Here is a 13685-nt window from a genome sequence, read left to right as displayed (position 1 = left end):
GCACACACTTGCTTTGATACAAAATACTTTTTATTTTTCGTGTTTAAGGTGTTCACGTATGACGATGACGAAGCAGAGTCTACATCTGAAACGTTAGTTATTTATATTATGACCATAGCTGTGGTTTCAGCAATTTTCAAAATGATCACTGTAAGTCATGATATTCTAAGTTCACCTGCTAGTTTTAGTCGTTAGTCATTCGTCGTCTGCTTTAAATTAGAATACAACTTTTCCTCTAAAACAGCATGCGAATTGTTCATCAATATGTATATTACCACTTTATATAAACAGTAAGTCAGCACTTACTGAAATAAAACATATGAAATATATCTGTTAAAAATTAATATCAGGAAAAATCATGAAAAATCATGAAAATGACAAAAAATATAAAAACTTTAGTCAATGATACCTGTATCATTCCCATGACGAATAATATGACATAGCCTAACCACCATAAATTTCAATTTCTATGAAAGCAAAGCATGTTGTTTGAACCGATGTAATAAATTCCAAACCGATGATAACTTATGAAACTTACATTCCATCAGCTGTGGAATCAACCATGTGTTAGTTTATGAAAATCTTTTATAAATTTCCTGGCTTTGTAGCGCTCTCTAATTTATTTCTTCATCAGAAACGGTAGCACTACCAACTTTTCAGAACCAACTAGTTTATGTTTATTTATATGGAAATTTCTTATAGAACTATTGTTGATGTACAGTCAAATATGTCTTTTATTAGCATATATTGTTATCAAAACATAATTATGTATTGTAGTTTGTAACGTTCGGTACAGCTGGTGGAAACTTGACAACAAGATTTAGAAAGTTAGCTTTTAAGTCAATTGTTTGGCAGGCAAGTAAACATTAAAAGATTATCAACACCGATCGTTAAATAATTGAATAGAGAGTGAAAAATAAAAGAAAAAATAATGAGGATGAAACTTTATATTGAGAAAAAAATCAATTAGAGAAAAGCTAGTGTAAAAAAATACAATTTAAAACAAGCTTTTTCATTGCAGACATAATTGTGTTTAAGTAAGAGTCTTTGAAAAATTACACCAAGTCAAAAGACGATGAATTTACTTGAAATTATTTTCATTAGACTTTATATGAGAAATAGAACATTACAAGATCGTATGAGCATTATTGATACATGAAATATGTATGTGTATTGTGAATCTTTTTTGTAATGTCTTTTTTTATTATTATCATTTTGGGTTTTATGTTGTCGTCCAATTGACGTTTACCCAAATTCTCCCAATTTTGATGAGAAGTTTGGCACAATTTGTTAAAAAAAATGGTTTTTAATGTTCTATAACTTTGTCTCTGATTTGGCTTTTTTTTGTTAGTGCAGTGGTTTTTATGGCTCCGCAACGGAGTTGTCGGTGCCATATAGTTTTACCCTTGTTTATTTAATTCTCTACCTGAGTTTGTGCTTAAATACATAGTCGCATGGTTGCATCTAATACCAAGACGGTGGGCAAAAAAATGAATAAGGAAAGTTTAATTGAATTAGAGAAATGTAATTGTACCATTCACTAGGATTCAAAAAGAAATACGAAAGATAACTGCTACGGTAATGCCAAGGCAAACAGAAAATGAAAAAGACCAAATAACAAGCAACAGTATTAAAAACACAGCATATATAACTATATAAAACTGAGTAACACGAACCAAACCAATCGCTTTCTTGTGAGTAGTAACCCTCTACCAAGGAAATCATGATAGGAAACACAAGCCTTAAAGGCATTGTATGTCGTCTCAACTGGGAGATTTATACTCCTTATGCAGGCGCTATTGGAATGATGCTTCAGACAAATGACAAGTTCACAATTGGGAAGTTGATATTATCTCTTTACAAATCATAATCATAATCAATTAAGGATTTCTTTGGTAAAAGCTATCTATAGATATCGACTGTTAAATATCTATGTTGCATTTTTTTTTAATCAGGATGTAAAATTCTTTGATGATCCTAGAAATACTGTTGGTTCCTTAACAACTAGACTTTCATCTGATGCTGCTCTTGTTCAAGGGGTGAGTTGAATGGATTAATTCAAACAATTTACATTTTTGTCTTCATAATATTGTGTCTTTTTACACTCTTTGAGTAATAAAAGAACACTTTATAAATTTGCTGATTATGTTGCGCTTTTATGTATTTGACCTGATTATGAATGCTTAAACTCCGACAAAAGATGTTCAAGAATGTAAAGAAACTGAAATACTTGTACAACTATATTTCCAAAATAGATCTAAAAAGAATAGACGAAATAATCTGAAATTAACTTTGCTTGAGGAAGTTCGAACCTTTTTTTTTCTCTTTTCTTTAGTGTTTGTCAACTATTATCTGTTCTATATATTTTAACGTCCCATTATGCTTAGTTTTTTTTCTATTTATCCCCCTCGTTATCTTGTTTATGGCCATTACTTTCTATGTTTTATGAACCCCATCCGCACCCTTTCAACTACCTGAATACGAGAGGAGTTATATTACAAAAGGTGACATAAAAAAGAATACCCCAAATCATCAAAAGTCAGATTTTTGCTTAAGATAGTTGGAACCTTAATTTCTTAATAGTTTTCAAATCTAAGTTATCTTTTGAGAGTAAAGATTTTCAGTCCTTTCAAATGAAATAGCAATATTCTTCGAATCTGTTGCGCACCTGTTGCTGTAAATTGGTATCGTTTATATTATTCCAAGAAATTATCAAATTATGCATTAGAATCAAAGCTATTCCTGAGGGGAGCAATATGTGTTAAATTCGGCATATTTCATTCTGAGAGTCGTATTGTAGGCTACTGGATCCAAGATTGGAGTCACTCTTGAAGCAATGGCTACCATCCTAGTTGCTCTAAGCATTTCATTTTACTACAGTTGGAAGTTAACACTGGTTACACTTGGATTTTTGCCATTAATGATAGTTACAGGAATTGTTCAAAGTAAAATCCTAACAGGATTTGCAAGGGGAGATAAAGATTCTTTGGACCATGCTGGAAAGGTAATGTTTTTCTAATTAAATGATCAGGATTATTCAAACAAAACGTTAAAAGATAGTAAGTTTGCTGAACAGTCGAAAACATAATGGTAACAATTGTCTTAGCTAGCCAGGAGATACAATTATGGATACTATATGTTTGAAAAAATAGAAAATAGAAGAATGGGAGAAAAAAAACCACACTTAACTTTGTACCAAAAGCTAAACGACAAAAGTCAATAACAACAAAATACGCTACATAGGAAAAAACCAGTAAAATCTGAAACAATGTGGTAAAATCGGCTGATTTGGTAGAATACGTAAGTTCTACTTCTACCTTGTGACACCCACCTTTTTGGAAATACTTTTGACAAGTATTTATTGGTGATTGGGTAGGCATAATACAACAGCGGAAAGTCCAATGTCCCTTACCTAATCTAAATATAAAAAAACCCTCATAAAACCATCGGTCATGTAAATTCCCTATACTTTAAACCTGACCGAAGTTTCAAAGAGTAATGGAAAACGATTTTTTAGAACAACAATGAATATAGGCAACAGTAGTATACCGGTGTTAAAAGTCATAAAACGATTAAGAAAAAACAAATCCGGGTTATACAAACTCAAACCGAGTGAAACACATCAACAATAAGAGGAAAACAAAGGAACAACAGGACCACTGAAGAGCAACAAAAACAATCGCAAACATACATAAAACAAGGAACTATTTGATAACAATTTGAAACATGAAATTAAGGCAAGCAAAGTATAAATGGTACTCGAATAGCTTTTTAAGAGAAGACATGTTCATCAATAGTGAAAATTATCATGGTAAAATTGTTTAATTTGATTACGGAATCACATTTACCTCCAGAAAAATGTGTATATAATAGGAACGTCTGTTCTGTCTATAAATAGTTTGTTCTGGACTTTTTTAAATATATATATATATATTTCTTTATAGATATTATCAGAAGCAATAGATAACATAAGAACAGTGGCATCACTTACAAGAGAAGAAACATTCGTAGGGCGGTATGATGAACATATAGACCAAGTTTACACGTAAGATTATCTTAAGATTTGATTTGAAGGCCATGCAAGATGGTTAGAGTCATCGAATGACCTGATTGCTTGTCTTAAAGAGAGGCGCTTGATGCCAAAGTGATAATTAAATTCATAAGTCGAGGAAAAAACTGATAACACATTGGTGGAAACGGAAGCGTTTTTCGTCGGAATGTCAACGAGTACTCAAATACTCAAGTAGTATATTCAGTAGGTGCTACTTGAATTATTGCATAAGTTATTATTTAATTATTGCATGTAGTAGATGAACTATCAATTATGTTATTTTTGTGACTACTGTGTAATCCCTTATAATGATCCGAGGGTTTGACGACTTACAAAGCGTTAAATAAAGGCAACAGTAGTAAACCTCTGTTCGTATATGTGTGCATAAATCTCGATATTTTACTAGCGAGTATTCTTCAGCGAGTTGAGAATCCTACTTTTCAAAATCTTCCAGACCGTTTCGGTCCATATGTTATAACAAACCTAGTAGCTAGCACTCCCGATCTGACATGATTTATTCTTTAAGTAGACATTTGCAGTAGATTAACTGTTAATATAAGACATATAATGTTAAAATTGTTTGGAAACCTAAGGTTAAAGATCAGATTTGATAGAACTTTCTGTGATATATGGTTTTAATGCTCTTCAACTTTTTTATGTGAATGTAATTGGTGAGTCTAAGTGTACTAAGATGAACGTTTGTAATTTAGTTGAGTTTTTATAAACAAACGGAAACATCATAATTAAAAAAATAAAATTATTCGTTATTTATTTCCCACTTCGATGGAAGAGGTATATTGGTTCCCCACTGTCTTCATGCCCATTTGTTTGTACAGTTATTCATCCGTTCGTCCGTCCCGTGAATTTGCCGTTGTTTTTTTTCTTGAGTATAACCTCCTAAAATTTTGTTATATGCTTGATTTCGACAAACTATACTATGAAATACGGTTTAACATTCATCATTTCCAATTTCATAAATACTAAATATACTCTTGATGGATTCGAACTTAAGGGATACATGCAGCACTGACATCACGCGGCTGTATGTTTATGTGTGGGGTTTGTTTTTTCTTTTCTTTTTTTTGGGGGGGGGGGGTAGAGGGGGTCGTGTTGCTGAGTTAAGCTTTCTATGAAATTATGTTGTTTGTCTTTTCGTCATTTTTATTTTCTTTTTACCACGCCTTTACCACTATTCGACTTATGAATGCCCCTGTGATGTCTTTTCGTCTCTTTTTATTTTCTTTTTACCATGCCTTTACCACTATTCGACTTATGAATGCCCCTGTGATGTCTTTTCGTCTCTTTTTATTTTCTTTTTACCATGCCTTTACCACTATTCGACTTATGAATGCCCCTGTGATGTCTTTTCGTCTCTTTTTATTTTCTTTTTACCAAGCCTTTACCACTATTCGACTTATGAATGCCCCTGTGATGTCTTTTCGTCTCTTTTTATTTTCTTTTTACCACGCCTTTACCACTATTCGATTTATGAATGCCCCTGTGATGTCTTTTCGTCTCTTTTTATTTTCTTTTTCCCATGCCTTTACCACTATTCGACTTATGAATGCCCCTGTGATGTCTTTTCGTCTCTTTTATTTTCTTTTTACCACGCCTTTACCACTATTCGATTTATGAATGCCCCTGTGATGTCTTTTCGTCTCTTTTTATTTTCTTTTTACCATGCCTTTACCACTATTCGACTTATGAATGCCCCTGTGATGTCTTTTCGCCTCTTTTTATTTTCTTTTTACCATGCCTTTACCACTATTCGACTTATGAATGCCCCTGTGATGTCTTTTCGTCTCTTTTATTTTCTTTTTACCATGCCTTTACCACAATTCGACTTATGAATGCCCCTGTGATGTCTTTTCGTCTCTTTTATTTTCTTTTTACCATGCCTTTACCACTATTCGACTTATGAATGCCCCTGTGATGTCTTTTCGTCTCTTTTTATTTTCTTTTTACCATGCCTTTACCACTATTCGACTTATGAATGCCCCTGTGATGTCTTTTCGTCTCTTTTTATTTTCTTTTTACCATGTCTTTACCACTATTCGACTTATGAATGCCCCTGTGATGTCTTTTCGTCTCTTTTATTTTCTTTTTACCATGCCTTTACCACTATTCGACTTATGAATGCCCCTGTGATGTCTTTTCGTCTCTTTTTATTTTCTTTTTACCATGCCTTTACCACTATTCGACTTATGAATGCCCCTGTGATGTCTTTCGTCTCTTTTTATTTTAAGTACACAATATTTTATGTATATGTCTGTCAAAACCATCCACAAAGATATCACTAGTGAGAAAAATGTTTATAGTGTTTATCAATGCGGGATAGATATGCATTATCTAGATGGAGACTGTTCTGGAATGGTTTTGTTTATGGTATATGTAACTGTTTGTTTCGTTTACAGATCATCTAGGAAGCGATCACTTGTGAATGGTTTTGTTTATGGTATATGTAACTGTTTGTTTCGTTTTCACTTACAGATCATCTAGGAAGCGATCACTTGTGAATGGTTTTGTTTATGGATTATCTAACAGTATTATGTTTTTTGCTTATGCTGGTGCCTTCACCTATGGATCTTATTTAGTTCAAACTGGAGAACTTGAGTTTCACCTTGTTTTCAGGTAAGCAGTATGGTAGCAATAAACACAATAATAAACAAACGTCTAACTCATTTCTTTTCCTCGGAGTTCAGTATTTTTGTTTACTATATCACTTATACACTTAAAAAGTGAAATCTTTCTAAAATGAATTTACTTATTATGATCAGTTTATGGCATTATTTGTCTCTTCCTAAACAAATTGTTTTCACCTACGTTAACCTTTTTTCTATACACAAACATTTTTTCTAACTGTGTTAAAGTCCAAAATGAGACTATATTATAAACAGAGAAATCAAATGTGTACTTATACTGAAACATGAGGAGACGTACTTTGAGAGCATGTACTGGAGTCAATCCTTTCATGTTTATGACTTTTTGTTAAGACTTCTTTGGGTTTTTTTCCCCACGACCATGACAACACAAGGTGAAACGTTTTGTCCCAAATCACACACTGTGATTGTCAATGAGTCAACTATCTACATATTCCAATATTCTTTGTACTTTTTTGCAGAGTATTTATTGCAATTATAATTGGTGGAATGTACGCTGGTAGAACTTTGTCAATGTCGATGGATTTCAAAAAAGGACAAATAGCTGCAGCCAGACTTTTCGATATTATAGAAAGAAAGCCTGATATAGATGCACAAGAAGAAAAGGGGGACAAACTAGTAAGTAATAACAACGTGCTGTGATGATAAATTATGTATTATACTTCGTTTCAAAATTTTTATAAAATGAACTGGGCTGATATGCATGAAACTACTCATGGTAAGACTTGTTCTGCATTGACGGATTTTTTTGACGACATATTACTACTAACATTGAATATCTTAACTTAAGTGGTTAAATGTATACCAGCCCTGAACATCACATTATTTAAAACTAGAAAACTTTCGAAACCTGGAATAATCCGTTTGTTTCGAAAATCAACATGTCTGTCGTATTTTTATGACCCATTTATGGGCATTATGTTTTCTGGTTTGTGCGTCCGTTCGTCCGTCCGTTCGTCCCGCTTCAGGTTAAAGTTTTTGGTCGAGGTTGTTTTTGATGAAGTTAATGTCCAATAAACTTGAAACTTAGTACACATGTTTTCTTATTATATGATCTTTCTAATTTTAATGCCAAATTAGAGATTTTATCCCATTTTGACGGTCCACTGAACATAGAAAATGATAGTGCAGATGGGGCTTCCATGTTCTTATTTATTCTATTTTTCATCTGTTAAGTTATTTTCGTGCTTCGTGCTGATTTGGTGAGATAAGGCCTTTCTAACTGATTTTCACATTTTGTTAGTATGTTTACGCTGTTTCATCACTGTCCACTTATAAGAAGGTTGAGTGAAAACAAACAGGTTTAACCTCTGTCACATTCTTCGTATGTCTTTTGCAAGTCTCGACCAAAAAAACTAATTTATCTTTGTTACAATGTTTGAAATCATTGGTTTGCAACTGGTCATTTGTTACAAAACTATAACATCTTATTGGTTTTGTTTTCCATGTTTATGAATGAGGTTTAGAAGAGTTTGTTATACCATATGTTTTTTTCTTGAGAAATAGTTATGTTGTCAAATCCCAATTTCTGTTGTTTGTATTTGTTCGAGATCGGATTTGTCTTTAATTATAGTGTCAGCATAAAGTATAAGTTTATGTTTTATGAGTATGAAGTTGAATTCTAATTTGTATTGACAATAATTTTCAAAAATATTTTTTAGAATACTAAATTTCAAAGTGAAGTACTATACTAATCTGAATTATTTTGTCTTGCAGGATAACATTGAAGGAGATATTGAGTTTACGAATGTTAAATTTCGTTACCCAACTCGACCAGATGTACAAGTTCTTAAGGGACTTACTATTCGGGCCAAACCAGGAGAAACTGTGGCTTTAGTTGGGACAAGTGGTTGTGGCAAAAGTACAACAGTACAGTTGTTGGAAAGGTTTTATGATCCGGAAGATGGTCGAGTGGTAAGTTTTGTATCTTTCTCACATAATAATAAAAACACCTAACCTTTTTTTTAAATGCATTCAAATTTTGAATGAATGGTAAAATGAATCGCAAATATTTTGAACATTACACTTGTTTTGGAAAATCCTTTATTCAGACATCGATTTTTAAAAAACATATCAGGGCGTATTGATGTATAAAGTCAAGCTGAAGAGATGGAAATAACAACTTGCCATGCAGGAAAAATATGGACTCATTTTAAGATAAAGCATTGTATATGCCCATTCTTCAACCTTATCGTCAGATAATAACATGCCAATCTATGAAACCAAATCGTGAGACATGTTTTTTTTTAACAAATTTAAAGTTTATGCTGCTTATGTTTTTATCGAGCTGTAAAATTGCAAAAATACGAAACTCCAGCAGGATCATGAGGAAGACTATAGACAATATAACTCTTTACAAACTATGTTGTGCCCCTCACCAGGGACTGTCTATACTTAATAATAAGTTAGTATACCCTGCCCTCAGGAAATTGATGATTATGTGATTGTTTAAATGTCTCAGCTAATTTTTTTCTGCTGTTTTCATTGACAAAATGATATTTACTCATAAGTAGCTAGGGATGACATCTTATCTTTGCACCACGTATATGCTGACTATTATACATGCATCCTAAGCTAACTAACACTGATACATGAAGTTTCTTTACAAATTACAGTCTTGAAATTCATATACATTTACACTTTCCAATTGCAGACGTTAGATGGTACAAATACAAAAGACCTGAATATAAACTGGTTACGATCTAAGATTGGAATAGTGTCCCAGGAACCAGTGTTGTTTGATGCCAGTATAGCAGAGAATATTGCCTATGGTGATACTTCACGAACTGTACCCATGCCAGAGATCATTGAAGCAGCTCGATCAGCAAATATACATACCTTTATTGAAAAACTTCCTCATGTAATTACTTAACCAATAACTGTTACCTAAACATTGAAAATACGTTTATACGAATTCAGTAAAATTCAGCTACACTTTTTTTAAATTTCAAATGGTAAGCTCGTGCCACTTTAAAAATGTTTACAAGATATTTCTCTATTGTGACATATTGTTTATGTGTCTAACTTCCTCAAAGTAAAGTACTCTGCTTTTGTTGTAATATTGTGAAAGGGTATTTCACAGTAACTAACAACATTCTTTCGCCAGTATGATTCGTCATGAATTTTTGGTACCATTTTAACGTATGATTAAGGAGCATGAAGATGAAGTTCTCTTAACCTTCGGACAATATCAAGGAAAACATAATGCATATTAAGATACCATATTTTGATATATTTGAACCAACACTCGGGGGGCTTTATGTATGAAGAAAACATTTACAAATATATGATGATATATTCTTTATGAAGTCTGATATGGCTTAGACTTTTAATAAAATGTTGTAATACTATAGTATAATAATTACACTTCTTAACAGGGATATGATACAAATGTTGGTGACAAAGGAACACAACTTAGTGGTGGACAAAAGCAGAGAGTTGCAATAGCAAGAGCTTTAGTGAGGAATCCTAAAATACTTCTACTGGATGAGGCAACATCAGCATTAGATACAGAAAGTGAACGAGTAAGTAATGTATCAAAATCTAAAATATTATATTGAAATAACATACATACTTGTCACAATTTAGCAAAAAAGATATTTACAAACAAGCTAAATGAGAAACATATTTCATGATTTCATTTAACAGCCGCGATTACATGAGGTCGAAAGTTCGACCCCAGACCAGGTCAAACAAATTAAGGAGAAAGTAAAAAGGCCGTTTGCCTCGGAGTTGGAATGATATATCCGAGTAAGGTGACCAGTGTTCGTATTCAAATCGCATTTACAAGTTCTTGCCTTGAACATGTATTTTTTTCTACTTGACGGTGAACAGTCGTCCATCATCACTATCTGTACAAAGTACCTTAACAAGGACACGAATAATTTCTAAGTTTGTTATCAAACTATGTTTCAGGTTGTTCAAGAGGCTCTTGATAAAGCTCAGCAGGGACGGACATGCTTTGTTATAGCTCATAGACTATCCACCATCAAAAACTCAAACAAAATAGCCATCATACACAAAGGAGAGGTTGTAGAGTTAGGAAACCATGCAGAACTTATGGCATTTAAAGGAATTTATTACAAATTAAGTACCCACAATCAAGGCAAATGAATGGCTGTATGAAATAACAAGACTAATACATGCATCAAACATAAATGGTAGATTGTATTAGACATGCTACTGAGGACAGTTGACAAACTCACCTACGATTGAGAAAATAGACAATCTATTTATTATCAGTATTAAAGTAATGTGTGATTGAAGCGAAAGTTAACATGTTTTCTAAACAGTAATTTTTCGAGATTGTGCAGCTATAATGATTCACTCGAAGTTCCGTATGTGAAATATAAAACTGTTTAACAACTACGAATTTCTTGTTTCTGAATTCTGTATTGTAGCTGACAATGACTTATTAAAATCATGTCTCAAATATAGTTCATTAATAGTTTGTGTTAAAAACATATGTTTAGGATTGTAGGCATTTTATATCTGATTGGAACACATAAGGGTGGGGTGCAAGCATTGAATTTCAAGCAAGGAGAAGGGGGAGGGGTATGGTTTATTTGTCTTGGTCTTGGATTTTTTCGCGCAATGACACTCGAATAAAAGATTTAAAAGGCCAAATAAAGTATTAAGTTGAGGAGCATTAAACCAAAATCACAGATAGTTGCGTCAAATCTGACAAAGGCCATCTTTAACCTTAGGTTTTTAAACAATTTTAACAGTATATGTCTTATACCAACAGTAGATTTAAAGCAATTTTCTGCTTATATAACAATTCATGCCAAATCGGGAATGCTAGCTAATGGGTATGTTATACCATCGGCGAATAAACGGCTACCAGTCTAGATGTATTGACTCTGTGGTTTTAAAAAGTAGGATTCTTAACTCGGTGAAGAATTATCAATCGAGTTCTCGTTGATTTTACCGAGCGATATTCGAGTATTCTTAAAAACAACATATACATGCACAATCTCTAGTTCTCAAAGAAACAAATGTTTTACTTTCATGTAGTATGAATGGAGAATGTAAATGTGTGAAAATGTGTCTATTTTTTTTTCATATGCATTATATATTGTGTCTTTAAAAGCTCTCATATGTCATTCTACGATTGTTGTTTTATATTTAATTCTGTTAATATAATTTTATGTTTGTATATTTGTATGTCTCAACTGAGACTAGAATAAAATATTGAATTATTAACGCTTCTTATGTCGTCAAACCCTCTGATCAGTATAAAGGATTGATGATGGTGTTATAAATTGGGGGTTTTGATTACCTTGACTGGTTTTAAAGACCTAAGAGATTACTGAGAAAATAGTCATAATAGTCCTGTACCATAGGAGAGCAACATAGCATTACAAAAGGGAGGTATGTTTTTCGTCTGATACATAATCTTTTTTTCGCGAAAAGGGCACACATTTACTTTTAGTTTTTCGACGCTATCAATCAACTTTTTCAATATTTAATACTATAAGGTATGGGGAAAATCTGGATTCAGAGTATATTTTTTTTTGTCATCTGCTTGACCACAAGATTTTTTTTTTTTTTATCAAATAACGGATCAGAATATTTTTTTAGGTAAATCCCATATATGTATATAACTTTTACTGTTTAGTTTAGTTTTTGGTGATATCCATTTGATGTGACTCTGTCTCTGTACTTATACATCCCCTCATTGTGTAAATGTATTTTTAATAATTTTATTATTCCTGTCTATCATTTTTGCTACTATGATTTGTCTGTATGACTTTTTGTGTTTCTTTGATACATATGACGTGGCTCTGTACTTATACATGCCGTCATTGTGTTATTGTTCTATGATCATTTTTGTAATCTTATATATAAGAAGAAGTTGTATGAGTGCAAATGAAACCACTCTCAATCCAAGTCATAATTTTGTAAAAGTAAACCATTATAGTTCAAAGTACGGTCTTCAACGAGGAGCTTTGGTTCACATCGAACAGCAAGCTAGAAAGGGCCCCAAAATGACAAGTTTAAACCATTCAAACGGAAAAACTAACGGTCTAATCTATATAAAAGACAAGAAACGAGAAACATTTATGAACCACATCAACAACAAAAAAAAAAACACTGAACACCAGGTTCATGACTTAGAACAGGTGCAAAGAAATCAGCGAGTTAAACGTTTTAATATGTACCAACCTTCACCCTTACCTCAAACAATAGTGTAACATCTCAACATAAAAAGAATACACTATAAAATATCAATTTAAAAGCCATATGAAAACAAACAATTGAATATACAGTGAACGAATAAATGTGTTCTATGAAACAATGTAAAAACAAAATCAATAATAAAAAAAAGAGGCGAGATAATAAACAATTTCAGAAAGTCAATCATATCCTTCAACTAAATGCAGCAATTTTGTTATGGCGGTATACATGATGTAACGATGATGTAAACCTTGTACAAAATACCGCCAAATAGAAAAATGTACACCGGTAAATGAATATAATTTGGCAGAGAAATGGAGAACGGAAATATTTTGTTTTTCATTTGCTTATGTGCTTGTCTTTAGTCCTTTTTTTATATACATATGACGTGACTCTGTACTTATACATCCCGTCATTATTGTGTTATTGTGCAATTGTAAATTCATGTATTCTTGTCATTCAATTTTGCTAAAGTGTTTTGTCTATATGACTTTTTACTTTGTGCTTCTTTGTTACATATTTGTTTGTTTTTATAGTGAATAAGATTGATGACTGTTGTACCTCTACCTCTGTTTTACCTCTATTTTTGGCATTTTTACCTATAATGTCTTTTTGTTTTGTTCACACATCGTTGTCAATATAATGGAATTTGATGCGACTGTCATATACAACTGAGAGGTTTAGCTAGCTAAAAATAAAGGCAACAGTAGTATACGGCTGTTAATCCATCATTTTCTACATAAGAAAATGCCTGTACCAATCAGAAATATGACAGTTGTTATCGATTCGTTTGA

At 32.4% G+C, this 13685-nt stretch overlaps 1 protein-coding gene across 2 annotated transcripts in view; it reads left to right on the top strand.

Moving 5' to 3' along the window:
* LOC139510339 (ATP-dependent translocase ABCB1-like) overlaps nucleotides 1-11916 on the top strand; it is a 32769-nt gene extending 20853 nt beyond the window's left edge. For both annotated transcript variants that reach the window (XM_071296880.1, XM_071296878.1), the window contains exons 16-26: nucleotides 49-150; nucleotides 778-855; nucleotides 1956-2039; nucleotides 2801-3004; nucleotides 3945-4045; nucleotides 6542-6682; nucleotides 7173-7329; nucleotides 8428-8625; nucleotides 9365-9571; nucleotides 10089-10235; nucleotides 10627-11916. In XM_071296880.1, coding sequence (XP_071152981.1) covers nucleotides 49-150; nucleotides 778-855; nucleotides 1956-2039; nucleotides 2801-3004; nucleotides 3945-4045; nucleotides 6542-6682; nucleotides 7173-7329; nucleotides 8428-8625; nucleotides 9365-9571; nucleotides 10089-10235; nucleotides 10627-10824 — 1617 coding nt within the window. In that variant the 3' untranslated portion in view covers nucleotides 10825-11916. The remainder of the gene's footprint in view (nucleotides 1-48; nucleotides 151-777; nucleotides 856-1955; nucleotides 2040-2800; nucleotides 3005-3944; nucleotides 4046-6541; nucleotides 6683-7172; nucleotides 7330-8427; nucleotides 8626-9364; nucleotides 9572-10088; nucleotides 10236-10626) is intronic.
* The last annotated feature ends 1769 nt before the right edge of the window (nucleotides 11917-13685 follow it).

This window comes from Mytilus edulis, chromosome 2 (genome assembly GCF_963676685.1).
Source record: "Mytilus edulis chromosome 2, xbMytEdul2.2, whole genome shotgun sequence".
NCBI lineage: Eukaryota > Metazoa > Mollusca > Bivalvia > Mytilida > Mytilidae > Mytilus > Mytilus edulis.
The sequence above is the reverse complement of the archived record's forward strand: the minus strand, read 5'-3'. Positions and strand labels throughout refer to the sequence as shown.